At 45.2% G+C, this 26,224-nt stretch overlaps 2 protein-coding genes across 7 annotated transcripts in view; one reads left to right on the top strand and one right to left on the bottom strand.

The window, feature by feature from the left end:
* The window catches only part of PTPN13 (protein tyrosine phosphatase non-receptor type 13), a 1,388,150-nt gene that overhangs the window by 1,239,463 nt on the left and 122,463 nt on the right, over window positions 1–26,224 (bottom strand). The window lies entirely within an intron of this gene.
* Window positions 22,670–26,087, top strand: LOC138515737 (zinc finger MYM-type protein 1-like). The gene is made up of 2 exons (XM_069630434.1): window positions 22,670–22,904; window positions 23,746–26,087. Exon 2 carries the CDS (start codon window positions 23,764–23,766, stop codon window positions 25,882–25,884), a length of 2,121 nt encoding a protein of 706 aa, XP_069486535.1. The 5' UTR covers window positions 22,670–22,904; window positions 23,746–23,763; the 3' UTR covers window positions 25,885–26,087.

Below are 26,224 nucleotides of genomic sequence, written 5' to 3'. Positions count from 1 at the left end.
CATGCCTTGGGGGTCCACCAACATACCTGTGAGGAGACGTTTGTGGAATGCTGCACTGTCATGCTTGCAAAGAAAGTGGGACATACATCTTTGTTAGAGGGCATAGCCATGAACTGGTCAGTTATTGATTACCACAACCTATCTCGGATTGGACCCAATGGTCTTTTGCGATATCGTTCACTGTTTATGTGATATTTAAGTTTGTTTTAGCTGCATAAAATTGCCATTTATTTCAGCAGGCAATTTTGTTCACAAAAGTCATGTTATGGAAAAAGGAGATCTCCAGTATTTGCAGCTTTGATAGGAAGATTGACAAAAGATCTGTAATACAAGTGTGGGCTGTAGCCCTGTGTTGTGTGTACATGGATGCCAATTCCAGACATCAAAATGTGCATTTGCCATTGGCAAGGGTTAATCGGCTTTTGGGCATTAAGAAATTATGTACTGCGTGCTTGTGGAGATCTGATGGGGTAGTGGCTTTTTTATGACAATTAACTTGACATTTCCAACCCTGCAAATCCCTTCCAGTATTTCCCGATTTCCTAAAGTAGATTCAGGAAACTTCCTTGGAGCTTCTGCTGCTACACACCGTGGTGAGGTGCACATTCATTTTTCTTGCTTTCCAAGCCTGGTATTATGCTCACAAACACCCCAAGGGCCAAAAAGTGGACAATATCACAGCTCCCATAAATTAGTTTTTGCTTTTTAACCTGGTCTCATCCAATCTTATTGAGTTTTGAAGAAAATACACCATGGCAGGACCATACGTGTGTGGGGTTTAATGGCAGCCGCAGGGTCAAATGACCAGAAAGGCCCTGGTAGGGCCTAATGTGCTGAAATACATTCTTCCCATGGAAAGGCACACTGGCAGAATGAAAAGTCAGCCTCCAAACTTTAAACACAGCCAAGGTGTCTAGTGAATTCAAACTGTATTTCTACAGTTGAACCAAGGAATGTGCAAACATTAAAACCAGACTGCAGAAAGGAACTGGGAAGGCACATTGTGAGCTGACAGGCAAAAGGGCAGCCTTTCATCTTCAGCTGCCACGTGCAAGAGGAATACACATATTCGAAAGGGTCTTTGCATGCCATTGTCAGAACTTGAGGCCTATTTTTCTCCACATCGGCAACCTTGCTGACAAAAGAAAGATGCCACAGAAATGTGGGCATTTTACAGTTTGGACAGAAAGGAATTGTTTTACAGTGAAACGCCCTGTCCCAAACCCTTCAAATAAAGATCATAAAGTGACGTGGACATTGATATCATGAGGATGGACATTAAAAAGGATTCACATGAAAAGTAAATGCAATAGATTGAAAAGGCAGTATTTTTATTTCAGATGCAACATTTAAAAGGCCTCCTGTGCACAAGGAAATGTACCCTTCACCAATAAAAGTGTCTGTTGCTAGAGGCATGACTGTATGTTACCATTTCCTGAGTAGGAGCCAGTTCTATTCAGGACACTTTGGTGACCAGCAGGGATTGCATGTCGGCCTGTTCTCTCAGATAAGCAATAAAATGAGCATTAACCTTGGGAGAAGAAAAGCTAATAGTTTTACGCCAGGCATAAGTCTACAATGAGGCCACAGAGCCTGGAACAGATCCTCTAGCAAGAACAGAAACTTGAATTGTGAAAGGAAACTCAGAATGATAATGTCTATAAATATATGGCGATAGGTATATATTAGAAATTACATTTTCACTATTAAGTTTTGAACTGTGATATTTACAGAAATGGGACACCTATTATTTTAAAGGTTATTACGAGCCTGTGATGTTGATTACATATGTATCAAAAATGGACTTTTGGAAACGCTATTACAACCTAAAATGCATTTATAGCTCCCCAGAAAATGTTATGACGCCGCAAGTTGGGGAGCTGGTGGCTTATTAGATATATCAGCATCGTAAATTTCATGTTGGCAACTGTTACAATTGTTGTGTAAAGTGTGAAAAATTGGCATTTGAACCTGCAACCTCCTGCCAAAACAGGATTCATCTTAATAAGAACGGCATTTGTAGAGGAACACAAAAATATATATGTTGCTATATTTATTTGTAAAACAAATTATTTTCTCATGTAGGACTTTTCAGTGCAAAACTACATGTGTAAAATAATGTAAAATGAAAACTCCAGTGGGTGGGTTCATCCTTCCCATCAATTCAAATTCATAACTCCAAGGGGCCTATCGATAGAGAGGGGCTGGGCCTTGGGGCGGAGGGAACCGCAGGAGTCCAGTGAAAATTTAGTGCTAATAAGAGAACACCTCCCGATTGCAATATTTCGGGGCTGTGGCTTAGAGGGTAAAAGGCCTCACAGTATGGGAAAAGGGAGAACTGGCAAAAAAATCTTCATAGGGGACTTGCCTAAAAACCATTGCGGTGAATCCTGAGACAGCTGTCTGATACTACCAGGGTTGAAATTATTGAAGATTGGTGCATGATTATTTTTACCTGGGAGACAGCAATTGGGAAAACCTAAAAGCTGACTGGGCCATATGACCACTATGACCAAGAAGAACCAAATCGAGGGATGTATGCTCGTGGCCATCTTTAACTGAAGTACCCGACTGTGCTTCCATAAGAGAGGGTCCTGAAACGCTGATGCCTTTCCGGTGTGCCAAACCCAGAGAAACCCAATGTAAGTAGCTTGTCCAACAGAACCAAGTGTGTGGGGATTTGTATGATTTAATACCTTCCCCTTAAATGAGTGGGAGTATGTTCATGTCGTGGAATGCGTGATCCAGGTCTTTGCCTAGACTGTGCCCCGCTTTCACACCATGTGCAGGGCTTGTTCCATTGATTTGTTCACAAATTACACAATATTTCAAGGAGATATTTTTAGATGAAGAAGCGGATTGCACAGGACTGGTGTTACACAATGTGAAGGGCTTAGCATTTTTTTTATTTTCACCCTTTTAGTTTGTAGTATTGGTGCAGAACCCTGCTGGGTTGGCTTTCCCACTGTACAGCACCTTCATTAATGAAGGTAGGGACCTAACCCGATCACAGCATTCAGCGAGGTCTGCTTTCAACAAGATATACAAAAAATAAAGCGGAGCAATACATTCAGGTTCATTTCTCCTTTCCCAGATTATCCCAGGCCCAAGTTTTTTCAAACATATTCAAGGCAAAGACATCTCCCAGTCCCTTCTCATTAGCATGGTATTTGGTGCTGTGACATTTGACTTGGCCAATAACCCTCACAAATCTCAATCCCAGTAAATGTTACTTCACATTACACAACCCTTTAACTTTTTGCAAAAGTCTGATGGTAAACATTTTTATGAGCTGTGGCTCAAATCATCCCCCTATAACAGCCCTTTTATAAAACGAGGGTTGACATGGTATAAAGGGTTGCATTTCTGGCCAAGAGTCCAATCACATCCTAAAAGACCGTCTTTATATGTTTTTAACAACCATATACTTCACTACGGCTCTGACCTACCTGAAAAAACTCCATGATACAGGACATTTCTAGAGGAGACACCCAAGCAGAATTCAGTACTCGATTCTAGTCTGTCTGCCCTGGTGGCAAACATGTGGATCCTGTCTTTTCCCATGACCCTTTTTGTTTTACTTGCCTCACATGTGCCAGTTCCTGGCGTGGACAGTTTGCCATCTTTTATTTACCCAATGTTCTTCACCCAACTCAACTTGTTCCATTGTTTGTGGTGCTTTGATTGTACTCTAGATCCCATTGACACTTCTTATTCCCAATCCTGCATTATTGCATTTCTTTTTTTACTTGTATCCAAGCCAATTCTGTGAGGGGAAAGGCCATTGGCCAAAAGTACTTAATAAAAGATTTGATTTTGTTTGACCACTCCCAACTTCTTTGGATATTGTGAATACACATTTCTGGAAGACACACCAGGGCTGGACTGGCCTATAGGGGACTCTGGAGATCTCCCTGCAGGCCTCTGCACCCTGGGCCTCTTGTGTGGTCACCTATTTTATTTTCAAATGTTCCCGAAGGAAAAGGGTTGGGGTTGCTGAAAATGTGTAATATGAGGCCACTTTGAAAATGATTTCCAGGGCCTCTTTTGGTTCCCGGTTCACCCCTGGTTATTACCTCTATTCCAAGGAATAATAAGTGCAAGAAAAACAAGCCCACCCATTGGCTTCACTCAACCCATTTACAAAGCCTCACCTTATTGGTGCTAGGTTCATTCAAGTGAGATGAAGAGAGCACAGTAAAACAAAATATTCTTGGTGTTTATATAACCTATAAACAAATCATCTGATCAAAAACGTAAATTCTGCATACATTGAATCGTAAATATTTATTTATTTTATCACTTGTAAAGCGCACAAGCAGCCCTTGGGCATCGTGGCCCTGTTGCAGAAGCAAGTTACATACATTCAGTGGTAGGTTGCAACATACATTGAGATTACAAACAGCAAGTGTTACAGATGCCTGCAAGGAGGTTCCACGATAATAGTAATAAGACTTCCAGACAGTAGTGGTTATTTATGGCAAGAGCATCAAGGTCGTGAGTGATGAGGATATCGAATATGTCCGGTGCATGTGCTGGGAGTGAACGGGCGTTGATGAGAGCACATTTCAATAGTGGCAGGGTTTGTTCCTGAAACTTCCTTAGTGTTGGGGTGCAGAGATGTGTAGGCAGTGGCGGGGGTGGTCATAGGCACCGGGGCATAGGGTTGGACCGAAGTGGCGCAGGGTTGGGGACGAGGATGGAGGAGTCCTTGGTGGGAGAGATTGGGGAGGTTGATGGTGGAGAGGCAGCAAGGTCAATAGTATCGGCATGTGGAAAGGAGGATCTAGCTTTGGGGTTATTCATAATGCAAAGGGCCTTCTTGGCGGTGATGTGCCTGGGAGTGATGTCAGGGCTAGGAACAGTTTCTGCAGTACTGACATATTTCATAACATTTTTTATACAGTTTAAAGCCAAGACATTTGTATCATGAAGGACAACATTGGTGGCCGGTGTGGCCTCCGTAGGCATGGTATTACTTCCGTTTCTAGAGCCATTTTGGCAACAGTACACACCATTGCTATCTTGCAGTAGGTAGCTGTAGTCATGTTTGCCTTGATGGTAGGAGGCAAGGTAGTGAGCGTGCCTCTGATATTTTGTAGCGCTGGAGAGGAGGGGGATGTGGCTGCATGTTGGTTACCGCCGATTGATTGGTGTGAGGGTGGGGCATTTGTTTGTCGTTGGTGGCTTGGAGCTGCTTTCTTGGGCATCTACTTTATGGATCAGAGCAGATGATTTTTCCAAAGGTGTGCTTCTGATGCTGGAGGATGGGCTTGCGCTGGCTGGGGTGTGGTTGGCTATGGGGGTGAGTTTGGAGCGCAATCTTAGCAGTAGGTTGTGTTTAGTGAGTGTCTGTGGTAGGGAGGGGTAGTCAAGTGGTCCGGTGTGAGCTCTCAATGAGTAATTGCGATTAAGCCGCGGGAAGGATGGGCGAGTCAAGGCTGCTACAATAATGGAAGCAGGTGGGCAACCGAGCTGGCAATGATGGGCTTTGAATGGATTGGTGCTCGGTGGTGCTCGGTTGGGGGCTGCCGCTGTTCAAAGCGGCCTGGGTTGCTTGGGGGGGCTAGGCTTCTTGAAGTGGGCAGGGGCCAGGGTGGTGCTGTGGAGAGAGTATTGAGGCGGCTGGAGTGCTCGGGCGAGGGTGCTGGGCAATGGCCGGTGCTCGTTTGTGTTGAGCCGCTGGAGTGTGAGACCCTGGACATAGGTAAGCAGCTGGCGCTGCAATGGGAGGGACTGGGGGTGGGCCGGCATCAGGAAGTGGGATAGGGCAGGATCGAGATGCGCCTAGAGCACTGGAGGATGAAGGGACACGGGCAGGGGCAAGGTGGCCTTATCGAGAGGCTGCAGGCATGACTTGAGGGTCAGCTGCTGAGCTGTATTTGGGACCATGGACAATCTTGTTGGTAGTGCTCAGGGTAGGGGTGGATCATATGAGCATTGCAGGCAGAGATTAGCAGAGACTGTGAGAGACCTTAGCTCCTGGACTTTGCTCTGGGTCGGCTGCGCAGGTCGACCAGATGGGGCAAACCATTTGACGAGGAAGGCAGCCAATGGGAAGTGGTGCCTGGTGGAGGCAGAGCCTTGTTGTTCGTTACTGCTGCAACAGTGGCGGCCATCTTAGATACCCCAAGCACCTCGGTGTGCTGTGGGGGTAAAGTTGTCTGGGGGACGCTGGTTCCTTATTCCGTTTTCACAATGAATTGGGTCCACTAACAAGAAGAGGGCAAATGCACTTTTCTTTATGTGTGCGAATTCAATAAACGGTTGTCAGATCAAATACTTCATATTTTCTGGAATCGTTCCACACATGCTGTAGTGAAGCTTGGTGGTTTAGATCCATGTTGATGCCTTAGGTGTATCTCTTGTAGAGGGCCTGCTTGCTTTTTAGGGTCTTCACGACGCAGTGAACGTCTCACTGAAGCAGAGTCCAAGCCAATCTGCCTTTGCCAAAAAAGACCCCCAAAAATCTAATTGCCAATTTTTTTTTTTTTTTACTGCATAAAAACGAATTTTACTTACATTTTGAAGTGGAAGTATTACTTGCTATTTTTTTTGGAAAAGTTCTTGGCACTAATTTAAATAGTAAAAAAATGTGCAGTTGCTCTTCTCCCAAATGAACACAAACCCCCGTTTATATATGGAACTAGCAATCAAAAGTCATAACGTGAGGTGGTTCCTCATCCAAAACACTGGCCCCCAGTCTTAAATGGCAATTTGAGATTGAGAGAGGAGATGAGATGCACCATTAACTTTGTTTAGCAAAAATGGAGTGGAAAATGATTATTTTAAAACTAATATTTTTTACATTTTGAAGTGTTAAAAATGTTCGAAGATACTAAAGAATTATTTGAAAGTGAGAGTGCTCGATACATTCTATTTTTGTCCCCAAATTCCAGGATGAAGGTGGAGCGGTAAAGATACAGCCATCACCTTGTAATCTTCCATTTAGTGAAAAGTACACCCAACACTGCAGTGACAGGTAGGGCAGGAACCGTTCTGAGCAGATGTGTGGGTCAGACAATGTGGGCACTCCTCTGACAAGCCAGCCCCCATTTTCTATTTTGTAACCCAAACCTTAGCATCACTCCCCAAAGCTTTGCCAGTAAGATAGCTCAGCAAATTGAGCGCTCGCTGCAGAAATTTGTGTGTGTGATCTGCAGGCCGGAGGTTCGATTCCCGGCAAGGCCAACTCAGCCTTTCATCCTTCTGAGGTCGATAAATGAGTACTAATTTCAGGTGGGTGATAATTGTATGAAAATATGTTCTATGCACAAGGATCTCGCCAAAGCACAATATAAATAACATCTTCATAATTGCCACAATCTGAAGCTTGACTAACACCATGGGGTCCGTTTATTAAAACAAGGGTCTCAAAGGAACGTTCAGAGCATAAAATACCAACTTTAAGTTCAAATATTATACAAATAATTTGTTGCTAGTAGTGATACAACCCCATTTGATACCTCTAAAATGCCCGTTTACCGTGTGGACCGTTCCAACTGCAATACCAAGAATAGCCCCCCAATTGAAAACTCAATTTAATCAGTGCATTTCTATGAAGTGGAACTGGTTCGGTTTAACAAAAATGAACCAGATCTCTAGACAAGCCCAAGTTACGATGACAATTAAGAAGTTTGCCCAGGTTAACCCTGATGAGAAATAGGTTTTGAATGACACCACTAAAAACTGGTCCCTAGGAAAGCTTCCATCTTTGTTCCTGGAGCTGAGAAGGCGATATGCAAATAGACAAAGCATGCTAGACCAGGCGCTCAGGGGGCCAGGTTTGCCAAGTATTAGTTTATGGAAGTTGCCAATGGGCCTAAACATTGAAAACTGGATAACTGAATTTCTGAATCGGTCAGAAACAGAAAGCCATCTAGAAGTGCAGAGGAGCCTCGAAATGGTTCAGAGCAGTGAGGGAGCCCTTCTTAGAAGGGTTTGGATGAATTCGGATTACACGACAGTTGTGCAGAGCTGGGTCCCCGTGACACCTCTATTGTGACGGTACCGTACCCATGTTCGAAGTCCCTACTTGGGAACCTCCTTTACATTTCCCTGCAGATATTCATTCCGAGGAAAGCGGATTGCTTAGTTTAGTTTAGTTTATTCATTTGTATTGCGCACCAGACCCGAGGGTATGAGGGCGCATGAGCAGCATGGTTATTCAAAGCTTGGTTACAGGTTGCTTGTACATTATATTGCAGTATTGCAGTGTGACAATGAAGGACAATGTGTACAGTTTTACAGAAGGATATAATACAATACAAATATTTTATACATTTATAGATAAACATACATTACAGGATTGGCTCTCGGAATGGAGGACAACCTTTAATGCCCTCACATCCCCATGTGGGTGGATTTGGACTTGAAGCCAATTACGAATACTTTTTGCCTAGGCTGCTCCGTCATTGAGCAATTCTGATTCAGAGGTCACTGTTCTTGGATTTTCAATAGATGTTGCAATGCCATTCTATGTTTAAACCAATACAACTCAGAATGGAAAAAAAAAGTTCCATGATTTATGAACAGCATTGAGGTGGCGAGGGATTTTTTAGGACTGGCTAGTAGCTTGCAACTTTAATTTTTGCAGCCTGCCCTGGACCATTGTTTGCCATACTTGGAAGCAGTCTGAGAGGCCTAACAACCCCCAAACGACGGCTCTCCAAAGAACATGAGTCTTTCTTCCATTTTTTGGTCTTTCCACGGTAGACCATCCAACTAGTAAATTACACAGAATCTCAAGAAAAAAAGGCCGATTTCCAAAATGAAAAATAGATTGGGCTCTTCCAACAGGCAAGCCATTGTTGTCTATGGACGTGTGTGTGTGTGTGTGTGTGCCCACGCTTACCTATCAGAGTTGTACATGGAGTCTTGGGCCACTTTCTCATACACAAATAGGCAATTTCTAAATGGAACTGAAGCAGGAAGAGACAAAAAAAGGCAACAATGCTCAACAGTGGAAGAAAGACTGCTGAAAACCTTGAAAGAAACCTACTCTTCAATTCAAGGAGACGTGGCAGATGCACTTCATAATAAGAATACCGTGGGGAATTAAATCATTTAGTATGATAAATAAATTAGCACCAGCATAGGGTGAACACTGTGCCCCAGTGTGAGGGAGAAAAAGCACAGCACTTATTGGATGGCATTTTCTTTTTTTGGGAGTGAAAGATGTTAAAGATCAGCCGAGGACAGCGTGGTGGATGCTTGCACTGGAAAAAATAAATCTAAACACAAAAAAAATAAAAAAAAAGTTCAAAGCACGTGCGCAAAGCCTCTCTAGCAAAAATAAAATCAAGAACAAAGAACAAGCCTGCCTGAATGCGGCCGCTCGCAGTCAATGCGGCTACTGTGCAGTTCAGATTACTCAGACAGAGCGTAAGATAAGGGCCCACTTATAGAGGAAGGGATGCAGGGAAAATACAAAAAAAGAGCGTTCTTGAAAGAACCAACTGTCGCTACTTAAACTTTACAATTATAGTGGCGGGCATGTTCCTGGCTTTGTGCCATGCCTGCTCGGATTCGAGTATACGAAGTGTAACTGAGGCAAGGGCTCTGCTCATCGATGTGGGTGCGATGTGGGTGCAAACGAAACACCGCTTGCTTGGGGCCGACATAACAAGTGCGTGTGCTGTTGAGAAAAACCAGGGACAGATTTTTCACACACGTGTTCCAACTTCCGACGACCCGTGTGCGTTTGCGTAACTGTACGTATTTCTCAACAGTACATACTTACCATTTGATATGGAATGCTTTAAAATAAGTATTCTAAACCCGACACGGTCCACTTTTTCATTCGATAGAGAGTAAAGTCATTAACGGTATCTGACCCAGGTCCAGTGCATTAAGTGGTCCGGTGTCTGCCAGGGACGGGCCCCGGCAGTCTCCCAAAAGTGGGGCCGAGCCGGGGCCCCCCAGTCCCACCACAACATTGGTGTAATGCATTATCCCGTTGAGGCCGCAGCCGTGTCGGAAGATGCGCCCGCCATTAGGTCAGGCAAACTGACAGAAGTGTCAGCCAGCCCAAAGCATCGCTGTAGATGGCTGGCACTTCTGTCAGTCACTGTAACTTCCTATGGTGACCTCTCGCGTGAGGGGTCACCAGAGGAAATTACTGTGCCTTTGTTTCCCCAGGTCACCAAGGCGTCTTTAAGCCTCATCGAACCCGGGGACTCCGACATACTTCAAGGTTTATAAAAGATTGCTTGAAAAGTTCACTTTTTCAAGCCATCTTTTAAAAACCTTGACATGTTTAACAAAGATGGCTTGGAAAGTACACAAACCATAGGGTACGCACACAAATATATAAACGCTATATATTTGTGTGCGTACCTTACTATGGTTTCTGTACTTTTCAAACCAACTTGAAGTACACAAACCATAGTAAGGCACGCAAACAAATATATAAATGTAAGCATTTATATATTTATGTGCATACCTTACTATGGTTAGTGTAGTCTTTTATGTTACATATGTCTATGTTTATAAAAGATGGCTTGCATACTACACAAACCATAGTAAGTTACGCATACAAATATATATAAAATGTTTGCGTACCTTACTATGGTTTGTGTACATTTTTAAATCCACGCCCATCCCACAATCCACCCCCAAAATGAGCACCCCCCTCGATTTCTTACCCCACTTAAAACCCTCCCCAGGTCTATGTACCTCCCCAGGAATCCTGTGTTTAGCAAAAACGCTGGGGCTGCACCTTCTCACTCCAGCAAGCAAGACTGGTCCCCTTTTCATTTGCTTCAGCTAGAACTACACGCCCTTTCACAAACACTGAAAAGCCTGGTTGTGCCCAAGTATTTCTACTCTTTAGTGGTCCTAAACTCCACAACCTGGGAGTATATACATGGTAGAAGAGCACTCCATATAAGTAAACAAATCATAGCAACTATGTAAAAGTAGCATTGGTGATGCCTTTGTACAGGATCAAAGCCGCTCTGGGGACGCCCACCGTAAATTAAGGTCAACATGGGGGAATTCCCAAGCATTCCCCTTCCACATGTATGGCATTAATAGAAGCAAATGGGGATCATATTCCATGTTTGTACCCCAATGCGCTAGTTGGCCATATAACACATCCCCTTCCCAAGGGTATTCTCACTCCTACTCCCCCTGGGATCCTCTAGGCAGGTGGCCAGGGAAAGGCCATTGCTTTTGGAGCCTGAAGCTGGGGGTGTACAAGCGAGGAAGGATCGCCTGGGTGGAGGGTTCTTGGGGATTAGGAGTGGGATGCCCTCAGGTGAGACATGGTATCCCCCTTATGCTAATGACAACCAACCTCGCCGTCTCCCGACCTTTATGGGTTATTGTAGGTCAACTCCCCTTCTTTCTTCTTATGGAACATCTGACAGTACTGAAATGAGAAAGACAGTTGAGAGTAATAAACACAACTCACTCTCACCACTCTAGTACTGATACGAGGAAGAAGCAACTAAGAGTAATGAACACCATTCACTTTCACCAGTTATGTACTGGGACTAAGAAGAAGCATGCAAGGTATGAAGGTCATGCATGTTCTCTTTATCAGAGTCAGGCAGAATTGAATGATGGAATACACCTGTAGCCATTGAAGGACCACAGGTGTATAAAAGGCAAAGCCATGAAGGAGGCAAAGAGAGAGACCAGGGGAACTTGGACCGAGATCAGCATTACACCAATGGAATCCAGAGGCAGCCGTGGTGGAACCCGAGAATAAGATGCGACACCGGCCAACATTCCCAAACCAAGGGAAGCCTACTGTCTGCAGAACGAAGTCGTCTGAGTAAGTGGGAGAAAAAGGAGCAGCGGCGAGGCACCAACGCCAGGGACACTGGGTCCGGCCTCGCAGAGTCATTGAAGCCGCTTACGCCAACCGAGCAGTCACCACACGAGCGAGGCTTGCTGAATCCAGAGGAAAGTAGCAAGGACTGCAGAAGGAAGACACCTACAACTGGTGAGTACTGGGGAAATTACCCAGATACCGAGGCACTCCAGGCGGTCTGCAAAGGTTGTAAACAGTGCAAGGGAGTAGATATTTCAATTTCAAATTGAACTATGAAGTTAAATGAATGAAAGGCCAAGGGCGCGCAAAGTAGTAAACCTTGTTATATTGAATATCAAACTGAACGAAAACAGCAAACCTGTTTATATTGAATACCAAACTGAACGAAAACATCAAACTTATTAATATTGAATACCCAACTTAATGAAAGCGGCAAATCTACTAAACTTGAACAAACTGAATGAAATAGCAAACCTGCTAAACTTGAATAACAAATTGAATACAAACAGTGAACCTGCAAATGTTTAATCGTGTACTGAAACAAATTAGGAAACTAAAACAAACAAAGGACTAACTGCAGAGTTGAAGTCAAGTCTGAGAAACTGTTTGGTTTTGAAGCTGCCTTTGAGAAACCATTGGTTTGCCGAACATCAAACCACTAAAACGAAAACTAAAAAGGTTCCTGGTTGCGCGACCTGTAATGGGTGGATCGTGTGGCCCAACAATTGCACCAAGACCAGAGAACCCCTACATGCTGACAAGGAAACCTAGTACTGTGTCAAAAACTATTATTGATGCATATAAGACTTGGGGAAAGGAACCCTGAGCTGTGAAGAATTGTTGGAAAAGCTTCAAGATGCTTCTTTATGTAACATCTTTTGATATTGAACTTGGGGAAGGGAACCCCCCAGAGACATGTTGCCATGGAAATGTATTGAAATTGGGGAAGGACATCCGGACATTTGAAAAGGTGTGGAACTAGATTACATTAAACCCAAGAGAAGGTAACTTGAACAGTGTGGTGAACTTGTTTATATTTGGGCAAGAGAGGCTGAGGAATAAGCATCAACTGAAAAAGCTCAGAACTTCACTTTTGGAACACTGTTTAAGTTATGGTCGCCATCCCTACACATTGTTTTGATGTTAGCTGCGAGGCCAAGCATAGGTTTTGGACACAGACAAAGTTGAACTTACCGACACAGACTATCCTTAGTTTCTTCAGGAAGGGACATCCCACCTTAGCACAGGGCATGTTAGATCTTACACCATCCTGATATTTAAGTTAATACAAGTATTTTTGTTACATTGAATATGTTGTCTGTGTCTCCTTCCATGATGCCAACCTCACACCCCTTGCAAAGGACCTTTGCATTCCCCTATGAATAGAGTAAACCTAACTGAGAGCCTCCCATATGGGCAGGCTTTCTGGTAGCAGGAGGCATCACGTTTAACGGCCAGCAACTCTTCCAGTAGTTTGTTATTCAGTTTGGGACCTTCTTAATGAGCAAAAGAGAACATTTTGGCTCAGTTTCTGGCAAACACTGAACCGTCAGTAGAGAGAATCATGCATCCCAGAGTATTGGCTCACGCGGGAGAAACACAGTTAATCCGCTGTCACCCAAAACACTGAATTGTTCTACAGAGCAACCACTGGCAGCCATGGTGATCCACATGATGGAAACTCTGCTTCCCCCTAAATTAATATGTCAGATCTGCTTCTAAGTCCTTGACCAACAGTGAATTAGCCATGTGACAAAAAGTCAAGTTGCAAGCCACTATATAGATATGGTGGTTGGCCTAAGAAGTTCCCTGTGGGAACAGGAATTCTTGTCCCCTAGCTGGGAGCCAATCACAGTAAATTCTCACTTGCCCAGACCCATAGGGATGACCTCCCAAGCCCCCCCGCCCCCCTTGAGGAGAAGTGACGAATACCCCAGACTCATCACGGCAGACAGTTCACCACTGGCTTCTTCAGACAGCCTGTCCAGTCCATACAAATACAAAGTGGAAGTTCCTTGCATTGCCTGCTGCCTAGACCAGACCCACATTGCCCCGCCCCTGGGAGAATAATCCGCTAAACCGCAACCATTGCTACAGATAACTTATCTACCTATCTATTTAAATCCCTAAAATCTGGACAATGCTTTCAAGAAGGAAAAACAGTGAGGCATAGGTGCTCAAATCAAACCCACCTTCACTGCTCAGGTGATGCCTTCAGATTTGAGGCACATTTAAAAAAAAACCTTTAAATAAATACAGGGCAACAACACTCCATGTATTTTATGTTATCGTTATGTTATCGTTTTTATAAAAAGCACGTACACCAGAGGCATCTTGGCAATGGAGAATACAACAGGGGTGGTAAGCAACCTAAAACAGGTATGTTTTCAGAGCACGACGGAAGGCAAGATGGCCTTCATGGCTCGAAGAGAGTACAGAAGCAAATTCCATAGCTTGGCCGCAGAGAAGGAGCGACCACCCATCCAATTAAGATGGAAACGAGGAACAGGAAGTAGACGAGCATCTTGGGAATGGAGAGACTGTGCCAGCACATAGGGTTGGAACTTCTACTGTAGGTATTCTGCTCCTTGGCCACAGGAGGCCTGGTGGACAATACAGGGAGATTTGAACATGATGCGTTTTTGGCCCGGCAGCCAGTGGAGCGCACAGAGAACTGGCGAGATGTGGGAGCCATAGGGGGTATCGGTAGCAATACGGGCCGCTGGGTTCTGAAGCAACTGCAAACAGTGAAAAAGAGAAAGCTGGGCAAGAAATAGGGAATTGCAGTAATCCAGGCAGCTCAAAATTAGAGAAGCAACCACAAGGGCACGCAGATGGATAGGGAGAAAAGAAAAAGCTGTTCGAAGGACCCCGAGATGGAAATAGGCAGTCTTACAAACAGAGTTTACCTGGGCTGCGGTGGACAAAGACGCTGAGAACTTGAAATCTATTTTTTTTTACCCCAAACACTGGTGATGGACAAGGACCTAGTGCTGAAGGAAAGTAGACCAAGGACCAGGCTGGGGAAGAGGTGGGAAAGCCAGAGCACGGACCGTGGGGAGGGCCAACTACCAGTACCTGTCTGGTCTCCATTCAACTTAAGTCAATTCCTACTCATCCAACTACCCACCGCTGCCAGGTTACTCCTAAGCCGAGACACTGGGCCGGGATGAGCCAAGTCAAGCCTGATGATTACTTGAGTGTCATCAGCATAGGAATAGCAGCGGAAGCCATGGGAGTGGATGAGCAGAGTAAGGGGCTGGATGTAAATGTTAAAAGGAGGAAGAGCCCTGGGGACCCCGCAAGAAAGCAAAATGGAAGGAGATGAAAAAGAATCTAGTTCCTGTCCATCAAGAAGGTTACAAACCAGGTAAAGTCTTGTCCTGACAGGCCGGTCAGGGTGAGGCGGTTCAGCAGCACGGAGTGGTACACTATATCAAAGGCCGCTGAATCAGCACCACAACTACCCCCCTCGTCTGCCAATTGAGTAAGGTCATCCAATACTGAGACAAGCACGCTCTGCGTGCCTCGACCAGGGTGCACGCCAGACTGGAAAGGATCCAGGAACTTGGAGTATTCCAGAAAAGAAGTAAGCCGAGGAATGATCAGTGATTCCAGTAGTTTCATAAAGGGGAGAAGGAAGATGGGACGGAAGTTAGCAAGAGCAGGGTCAAGAGAAGGCTTTTCTTAAGATTAGAATGACAAGAGACTGCTTTAATTCCACTGGAATAAGGCCTGATGAACAGGAAAGATTAACCGCATGAGTTATCCAATGGGCAATTTGCAGGCCACTTTCCTGAAAAGTCCCTAAAGGATTAATATCCAAGGGAAAAGCAGATTTAAGACACTTAGTAGCTCCAAAAATATATCATCAAAAGAGAAGAAAGGGAAAGTGAACCACAACTCAGAGGATGCCACGGGGAGAGGGGGCGGGGGCTCAACTGGTCAAGACGATCAGTACTCTGGCCAGACAAACGGATCTGGTCACGTATATTGCTGAGATTTGTAATAAAAAAGCCTGACAGAGCATCACAAAGAGACCAAGTTTCAGTTACACCTGCGAAGCATGTCAGTTTTGGATGACAACGACCGCACAAGTGAGCCTTAAGCTGATTCAGAGCACCCTCTACCTTCTGTCTATAAAAGGTATATTTTGCAAGGCAAATTGCCTGATGATAGCTCTTAGAGATTTTAGGAACTAGGTATCAGATTAAAAGTATGCAGACCAAAGTAATTTCTATATAGTGAGCATACTAAATAATGAAAACAATTCTACTCTTTCATACATTACTTTCAAATGTGCAATTATTTAAATGTAAAAAAGGAAACAAATTTAGTTGAGGACAATAAATGTCCAAAATGTATCTGTAGCTGACCCCCTCCTTAAATCTTTCTTTTGTAGACATTTGCTCTGCTCAAGCTTGTTCTACTACCAGGTGCTATTTGCTCCATAGTCTTCATCAAGAGCCACACTTTGTAGGGTCATCTTCAAGGGATCACTTTCACAAATTATTGAGTTTTTAAGTTCAAATAGTGAATTTATACATATCAATCCATCTGCTGTATTTATTTGTTTGGTCTTCAAGGCAATTTTTAGTCCTCACTTTTGTGGAGTAGGTTTTCTGGTACTGGTCTTCTCTTGTATTGGTGATTGCTGACAATGATTACTTTCCTTCTTGTTCACGGGGTGATAGGGACAGGAACTGCTGCTAGGTGATAGTTTGCCACCATCTTACCCCATTGTGAGACTCAGGATTTCCTCCAGCCCTCTTCTCCATCAGCTTGAAATGCCTGCCTCCAAACACCCCAGCAGCGCAGCACAGTGTGCATACCTGGATATGCCATTCTGTGCTACCTCACATAACGACAACAATAGGCTCTATCATCAGGGTGTGCCCTCCTGGTGAGTGGGAGATCAAAATTACGAAGGGGGCCTGAGGGTTACCTCCTGCCTGGCCCAACCTACTGAGACACGTATGGTTTGCATTGGTTCCCCATATGCACTCCGGCCATACTTCTATAGGTATTGCAAGTACACTTAGTGATCACTCATTTACAAGCACAGATTGCCCTGTTGTGCACTTGCATTGTTGCCTTGTTTAACAAGGGTGAGGATCAACCGAGTCATACCCTACATACCTGTTCTGCCAGCTACACTTCTCTTTGTACTCGTGCAGTGTCTCCGGATCTCCAATCTGGATGGGGTACTGTCCACCACTAGGACAGGGAACCCTATGGGAACGCCAATGGGGGTGCTATAACTCATGCTTCCTTTCCCAACCAAACAGGTCATCTAACCTCCTCTGTTCTCTCGGACCTCCTCCACCACCTCTTGTCCTCACCCAACTAACCCACCCCAAACTATGCACACACAATTACTCTAAAAACGCACCCCCTCAAAGGATTGGCCACTTACCTTAGCAAATCACTTTCCTTCCCTCAGGTGGTGTGGCAGTGGTGGGTGGCTTGGGAAGCTACACAGGGCTCAGTAAGCCGCGCCCCCTTCTTCCAACATGTCTGGGTTGCTCCACAAGGGACAACTGTTCCCCTCTTCGAGGGCCCTTTTTTAATTATAATAAAAAACCAGTGAGTTAGTGGATGGCCTACCTAGAGGCCACTGTTAGTTAAATATTTATATATTCCCTGGTGGGCTAGTGGTGCACCTCAAAAATATAACCTCACGAAGGCCTTGATTAAAATAAATAAAAACAACTCCCTGGGGGGCTAGTGGCCGTTTCCCCCTGCATACTCCAGCAGACGCTGCCTGCTGGAGCCACGTTCCCTCGGGATTCTGCGCTGGTGAAGCTGCATTCGCAGCATCCTGGGGTTTTATGCGCAGCCCTGCTATGCAGTCCCCTTTCTGTGCTTCCTGCTAGTGCTCCGGCAACCTGGGGTTGGGGCTCGACGCGATCCTGCTGCCAGCGTCCTGCTTCTATTGCGCCACAGCTCCTCTCTGCGGCATAGGAGTCGCCATCAATATGGGAAGGGGGCAGTGGCGGCTGCTATGATAGGGCGGCCGGGCGCCGCCCCCCCCAAAAAAAGAGAGAAGCTAAAAGAGATTCAGTCAGAGAACTTCTCTGATTGAATCTCTTTTAGCTTTAGTGCTGCTGCATTTCCTTTGCCAACAGCGTGGGGGCGCTGTGGCAAGGAAATAGGCCTGCCCGGCATTCACAGTGGGACCGCGGGGCGCGTCCCAATTTAGTAATTTTTTTTCTATAGTAGAGGCGTGGAGCTCGTAGCTCCACGCACTCTACGTAGCCCCTTTAATTAGAAGCCTGGCGGGGCGCTTCAGGGGTGGCCCCGCCAGTATGAAATGTGCGCAAACAGCGCAGTTCCCCTCCCCTGCCATCGATACAGTAATGTCATTGGCTGACAAACAGCCAATGAGATTACTGTATCTATGCAGGGTGTGTGCGTGCGCGCGCCTGCGCGCCTTCACACCCTGTTTGTTGACTTCAGTTCTTTCTTTCCAGCCATCAACAACACAAGTGTGCTGCTGCCCCACCCAGTGACCAGGCGCCGCTGCGGACCGGTAAGTACCCTTTCTTCTCTGGGCCCGGGGACGGGAGTGTTACTTACATTATTACACTCCCCTCCCCGAGCCCAAACTATGTGGTCCACCACACGGCCAGGGCCAGGGCCCAACCCCACACTGAACGATGTGTAGGCCAGGGCCTACACGTTGTTCAGTGTTGCAGTGCCGAGCTGACTGCCGTCAGCTTGGGGCGAGACAGTACTAGAAGCGGGCCGCCCGCTACACAAGGCTCGCCCCAAGTTGACGGCAGTCAGCTCGGCGGGGGCCGCCTGCGGCCTGGGCCTAGCCTACTTTTGTTTACCCCTGGTCCGTGCGTGGCCCAAGGGCCTTGCCTTGGGCCACGCCGGATCGGGACGCAAGGCCCAGGGCAGGCAGGCGTGCACTGCTGCTGCACTGCAGTGCTGCAGCTGCCCATACAGCGGCCCGCGACCACTCCGCATCTGCTATTGTGCCGTTTTATATTTTCGGCATTTTTCAACAAAAAATGCCGAAAATATAAAACGGCACAAGTCACCCGGGAGAGCCCTGGCAGGGAGAGGCTCTGCCAGGGCTCTCCCTGCTGGTGACTTGTGCCGTTTTATATTTTCGGCATTTTTTGTTGAAAAATGCCGAAAATATAAAACGGCACAATAGCAGATGCGGAGTGGTCGCGGGCCGCTGTATGGGCAGCTGCAGCAGTGCAGCAGCAGTGCACGCCTGCCTGCCCTGGCCCTTGCGTCCCGATCCGGCGTGGCCCAAGGCAAGGCCCTTGGGCCACGCACGGACCAGGTAAACGAAATCGAAAAATGCCGAAAATAAAACGGCACAATTAGCAGATGCGCCGGGGCCCGGAGTGGTTGCGGCTGAGTTGCACTCATGTATTGCAAACGATGCATACACATTGTACAATCAGCCATGCGTAGCGTGCACACACCCAGCAGCCACACTGACTGCATAGCCTTGCTCGTACCTCAGTGTGGCTGGGTGTGTGCACGCTACGCATGGCTGATTGTACAATGTGTGTGTGCATCGTTTGCAATACATGAGTGCAACTCAGCCGCGACCACTCCGGGCCCCGGCGCATGGTCCATCAGACATGCCTATCTGGCTGATGGAGTGACGAGCGAGCGTGCGCACTCTGGAGGGTATACATAACCTATGTATACCCTCCAGAGTGCGCACGCTCGCTCGTCACTCCATCAGCCATGATCAGTCATGCTCTTCACACACGCAGCCTCGCTGATTGCACCCCTTCATAATCAGTACCATCAGCGGTGCTTATTTGAAAAATAAGGATGAAATTAACTTGGCAGTACTTTAAGCCTGCATACAGTTGCACTCATACCTGCCTAACCTCTGAGTTTAGCCCGCAGACTCAGGGTTTTCACGCTCTTCTCTGGGAAGAGTGTGGAGTCTCTGTTTTATCACACCAGTGACCAGGCTCAGAATTGCTGCGGCTAAGGGATTCAGATGGGCTGGCGCAGTCAACATTGAAGCGGCTATGGCGGCACTTGCCGCACCTGCACCCCTAAAAAAGGGTGTTTTTAAAATTGTCAATCATTTTCTAAAGGGTTACCTGTATTTGTTCCTGCCAGGGAAGCGCTGATCAAGGGCGTGATAAAATGTTAGATGTCTCAGCAGGACTATCCAGGCTGCGGGCATTTTCCCCTCATTCTGTTTCTTTTAAGTAACCCACTTGGCACTTCTTATTAAAGGCATTAGCAGAAAAGTGAATGGGAATGGTCAATTTCTCTGTGAAGCCACAGCTCATTGGGATGGGCTGCTTAGCATTTAAAAGCCCCATAATCTGCATCTATGCTAAAGTAAATACCAGACTAACAATCCATACTAGTTTGTGCCTTGTCTGCATGGTTGACATGAAAACAATGTTTTTACCCTTTATGAGGCATTGCATATTTTTTTTTCGTCCTGCATAACAAGATGCATGCCAGTGTGAAATGACAGAACTGCATTCTGGGACCCGTAGTAGTCTTGTAGTTATAACAGGGAAACTAGGGTATATTCCCAGAATCAACTTAAAGAGGCTGGAAGGCCGTCTCTGAATGGAATGGTGTCTGGGCGCAAATTTCAAAATGATGTTTGGAGGTCCCTTTCCCTTCAGCTGAGAAGACCTGCCTGCACATGTGAGCAAAAATGCCTCTATCTGGAATAGTGCAAGGTTTTCCAGGTGCAAAAGGTCCCTGTCGAAATGGTAAATGAGTTTTTTTGAGGGTGGTTTCATTTGATGCAGTTTTCTACGCAGTTTATCCTTTTGACACTTTGGCAGAGCCTCGTGTGACTGGGCGGAGTCTTGTGTGGATATGGGCATACAGCTCACTCAGGGATTTTTTTTCTAAAAGTAGGCAGGCCTGGCTGCACTGCACGTCGTCTGCTGTGGGACTCCTCTCCTAGGAGGTGTACCCTGGCTTAGCCACCAGTGCTATCCTAGGCAGCCACTGGACACCTGGCCTGGGTAGAAAGGGCTGAACTCAAGCCTCAGGAGACCCCAGCACCTCAGATCAGCCTGGTTTGCCCCTGGGATGTATTTTTGGGATGGGGAAGGGTCGTCGTGCTACCATCTCCCCTCATTCAGTCCTCTTTTACAAACGATAGTGAGACTCCACTTGGCTGGAGCCTCAACTTGTAGAGTGAGAAGTGCGCAATACAATTTAACGCATGGATGGTCTGGCAGTGGCTGGCACACTCATAAACTGGTAGACACAGTGACCGTATTACAGAATCGGGCACGCCGAGTCAGGCATGTATCTTTAAGTGCTTGAGAAATTGACCTGTTTCGGATATGATTTCATTTATATCAATTATTTAAAACATGTCACTTGTTTCTTTGTCAGTCATGTATATATTCCATTATCGCAACACTTGTTTTTACTCTTCTGAGTGCGTATAACTAACACCCAAAAAAAGTATATGGCAAGTAGTACTATTCAAAACAATACTGCCTACTGTTTGTTTGCTTTATTCATGAACAACACAGAACAGGGAAACATGGTAAGCACTATGAGAACTGGGTAAATTAATTAGCACAATCAACACTCTTCCCTAAAGGAAAACAGGCGCGCTATAAATAAAATATCATATCATGCCTCTGTCCTTCCCTGGAATTGGCCATTACCATTTTAAAGTGCTAGCAAATAGCTTACATGACCTCGCATGGGGTATTCTGGTCGCAGCACCAGTCATTATCCGTGTGATGTCATCTGTGTGTTCATTCCATAATCACTAAAGATGTTATGTTTAAAAACGAAAGACCCCCGAAAAACGGTCTTACTAGAAGCTTGCTGGTGTCTTGTGCTCATTAGCTTGGCGCACGGCAGCCTGACTGTTGCAAGGCTTCCTCGTGCAGCCATTAGCTGCGCAGCGCATGGCAGTGAACTTGCACAGCCATTTCATTAAAAACAGCCCGCGGGTGTATGTTTAATAGATTTAGCCTGTTCGGAAACCATCTGAAGGGTTTATATCTCATGATGGCACGGCACACTATTAATCATTAAAGTTCTCAAGCCTTTTAAAATCCCAACAAGTCCTCAGGCGGAAGCCCGGGTGGGAGCCGCAGTGAGGAGCTGCGGTAGCATCAAAAGCAGGGACGGCGTCAGGGCATTTCAAACCTTTCAAATGAAAGGGGCCTTGAGCCTCAGAGGGGCCCTGAGCAACTGCCCCCATGTTGGCAGTCTGCAGTCTTCACAAATAGCAACATATTCTTTTCATTCCTGGGTTTAAATGTGCATGTGTAATTAACTGTCAGCCTGTGCTTCTTCTTCTTGCTGTTTACCCACCTTCCCCTTTGACCTCGGCTCACTGCCTTGTGTTGTGCTTGCTTGATCTGTCTACCTTCATCCCTTCATTCCTTGTTGTGGCCAGGCACAGCTGTAGCACAGCTACACTTGCCAGGCACAGTGCCACTTGCCAGACACAGCTGTAGCAGAATTAACTACCCGTTGTTCTAGAAGCAGAAACATGGTGCAAGTTCCTGGACATCATGATCTAATAGCAGTGCCTGGCAGAAGCTTGCACCGTATGCACAAGGCCAAAATATTGGCTTTGTCAATGCTTGTGTTGAACAGGATCTCAGTGGCTTTGCCAATGCTGTTTTTAACAGGACTTCAGCGAAGGACACGCAGAGTGCTTATAAATCGGGTGCCTGAAGGGCTGCAGCAAATTAATTTTGTAATGTGAGCTCCGCAAAGCACACTTTTAAAGCCCCAGAACGAAAACATTACAAAAATGTATATATTGCAGCGTTATACAACTGATGACTGGCACATGGTGGTAGTTGCTGGTACTTTCTTTACACATTGTACTAATGATTATTCTGGTGCAGTTTCAATGTTACAAGCAGTTAACTCTCTCTCCTTCATGTGTGAAAACCATTTTAATACTGCTCTAAGCCTATGTTGCCCTTTCTCAGATCAGTCTCTCGCTTTCTCTTTACAGACCATCAGCAACACCTTACATGAACAAATCCAACCAGTCCAGGGCAATTGTGCAACTAAAAACATCAGACTTCAACCTCCACAGTGCACCTTCCGGGATTTGGATTTCCCATAGCCTGCGAAGGAGTTCATTGCAGTGACCATTCTCCAGAACGAGGTGAGCTAGCATGAGTCTTTTGTAGGGTTTGGTGCTCAGGGCACTCTAACTCTGTTTGTGTTCATCTGTAGTAAAGAAGGCACACAGCTATCTTGGTTAAAAAAAATGTGAAAAGAAGCCCATGTTTGTGGGGATCAATGAGGTGGGGGAAAATCTGATGAACAGTACAGACTACAGAATGGCATCTATGACTAGCTGAGAGGGTGGCATGTGAAAATCGAAAGTCATACATATAATGCAAAAAGGCCTGCTTATGGTTCAACGGAAGCAAACCTGTCCATTTGGAAACTGTTTTTCGAAGGATAGGATTGGGTGGTGGTTCCCACTTACCTCATGATGTCCTGGTATCATCCAGTTGAATGGTATACAGTAATATGTTTTACTGCTGTAAAATCCCACAGTCTTTCAAACATCAGAATACCTTCTTTCTAATCTTCACCGTTGCTCCCACAGTGCTTGGGAGGGGTTGGGGTTGTGTCATGCAGTCAGAAAAATCTCCCTACATTCTAAACAATGTTTTTTTTAGAACAGTATTAACAGAACAAACTTGCCTCATTTCTTCCATAAGTACTCATTTGCCAAACAAGCTGCAATATGTACTGTGTGGCTGGTGTCACATTTGCTAATGGGCATGTGTGTTAACGCATGCATAGATAACATCAGCAATTATACTCAACTGTACTGGTCGATGATAAGTACAGCAGAGTTGTGTATAATTGCAGACGCTATCTGTGTCTAGTACCGACTAATTATACTTATGTGTTATTGAAGAGCATACCTAACAATGACTACATGATCCCATCTACATATACATGTACATAATCATTTTGCTTATTAACAGGTGTCACTGTTGCTGAAAATGAATTCAGTGGACCAATTACTCTCAAAACCATTTTCCGGACTCGCACACAGTGAAAAACTGGAGGTGAAAAGACTAGGGCCTGATCGGCCAGATGTAAAAATTGAACAGTCCGCAAAAGATAGGGGAAAGGCTTACACACGCACATTTTCCATGGTGTGGTATGAAAAGAAGACATGGCTCACTGGTAGCATTGCTAAGCGGTCTTTGTTCTGCTTCCCTTGCCTGCTGTTTGGAGGTGAAACGGCCTGGACAAAAACCGGAGTCACTGACTTAAAGCATTTGTCAGAAAAAACCAAGAGACATGAATCGTGCAAATCTCATATTGAGAATATATTACAGCTGCGCATGTTGGGAAGTGTGAACATTGCAACACAGTTGGATGATGCCTATCGCCGGAGCGTGATGAGGCATAATGAGGATGTGGATAAAAACCGATACATCTTGTCAAAGTTAATAGACTGTGTGCGTTTTTGTGGTGCGTTTGAATTGGCTTTACGTGGCCATGATGAAACTGAAGACTCTTTAAATCCTGGTGTGTTTAGAGGCCTGGTGGATTTTGTATCCAGCATAGACAGTGCAATGGAACTACACTTAAAAAATGCAACAGTATTCAAGGGCACTTCAAAAACAATTCAGAATGAACTGCTGGACTGCATGCTCACGGTCACCAGAGAGATCATTGTAGAGCAGTTAAAATGCACTGATTATGTGGCTATTCAGGCAGACGATACAACTGATATTTCCACTAAGACTCAGTCTGTGCTAGTCTATCGCTACATTGATGAACGATACAGAATTGTTGAAAGGTTTTATGGATTCTCTGATCTGAAAGACTCTAGTGCGCAGACCATTGCTACTGCCATAATGGAAAAATTGGACAAAGTATTCCCTGAAGATTGCCACAAAAAAAAAGTAATTGCGCAAACATATGATGGTGCGAGTGTAATGAGGGGGGTGTCTGGTGGAGTCCAAAAGAAAGTAGCTGAAGTGTATCCAAATGCACATTATGTACATTGCTATGCACACCAGCTTAACCTCATCATTGAACAGGCTGTTTCAAATATCTCACAAGCTCGAGTTTTCTTTTTGGATATCTCTGGCTTCTGTACATTTTTTTCTCGTTCTCCAAAAAGAACCGCAGTTCTAGATGAGGTTTCAGATTCCAGACTTCCAAAACCATCTCGCACTCGCTGGAGCTACCATATTCGGGTAGTGGAAGCCATATATCGGCACAGGGAAGCACTCCGTACATGCTTTGAGAAAATTATTGAAAGACGGACTGATTTTGAGGGGGTTACTGTGCATGAGGCCCAGGGATTCATTCGAACTCTGAAAGAGAAGGAGTTCCTTTTCTTCCTTTTTTTGTTCAATGACATAATGCCCCATGTCGACATTTTATATAACCAGCTTCAGAAGCGAGACATTGACTCTGTGTATGTGCAGAAAGCTACTGAAACTTTTATCAAGTGCATTGGCAGAGTACGTGAAAGCACTGACAATCTGGAAGCTAAATTTCCATCAGAGGCAACTTTTTCAGGTCGCAATGCAAATATGAACACTTTGAATCGTTTGGCTAAAGAAGTATGTGATATTATAGTTACACAAGCCCAAGAACGCTTTGCATTTACTAACCACTTGGAGGGGGCCAAATTGTTGCAGAGTGACCTATTTCAAACACATGGACAGTCTTTTCCCAATGAAGCACTGAATGCAACTGTCCAAGCGTACCCCATGTTAAACAAGGAAAGACTGCGCACTGAGCTTTCAATTGTTTATGAGAGACCAGAATTCTGTAGTTCAAGTGGGGCAATTTCTTTATTAAAATTGTTCGTTGAAAACAATCTCGAAGAAGCATTTAGTGAGACAATGCAGTTATTAAAAATTCTGATTACTACACCCATGACAACAGCTGAGTCTGAGCGCTGTTTCTCCACCCTGAAGCGAATTAAAACATTCTTGAGAAACACAATGACTGAGGATCGTCTGAATGCTTTGGCCATGCTGTCCATGGAAAAACAACTAATTCAAGAGATCCCTGACTTCAATACACGGACTATTGATAAATTTGCCTCTCTGAAAAATAGACGTGCACAATTTGTGTACAAACTTTCAAAATGATTGACCAGTGAATGTTCTGTTACAAACGAGCTATTTGCAGTTATTTTGTGGGTTACCTTGAATTCTTTGTTTCAATGGCCTTATATATGTTAGGATTTTGTTTAAGGTTGCAGTGATCTATTTGACAGAACAGTGAGAAATGTGAAGTATGTTTTGATGTTATGGTTGTTGGTTGATAATAAAGCACTCAACATAGTAAACTATTTCTGTTGCATTTTTCTCCATGCAATATGTATGTGCCATTTCTGAGACCTGTGCATTCCACGTGTTGCAACTTTGAGCAACTGACGCAATGGCAACTCAGCGAGGCAGACAGCCATTAGAGGTAGGACAAATATGT

Source organism: Ambystoma mexicanum, chromosome 6q (assembly GCF_040938575.1).
Source record: "Ambystoma mexicanum isolate Mex_15411 chromosome 6q, UKY_AmexF1_1, whole genome shotgun sequence".
Taxonomy (NCBI): domain Eukaryota; kingdom Metazoa; phylum Chordata; class Amphibia; order Caudata; family Ambystomatidae; genus Ambystoma; species Ambystoma mexicanum.
Note: the sequence above shows the minus strand (reverse complement) of the source record. Positions and strands in the feature narration are given on the sequence as shown.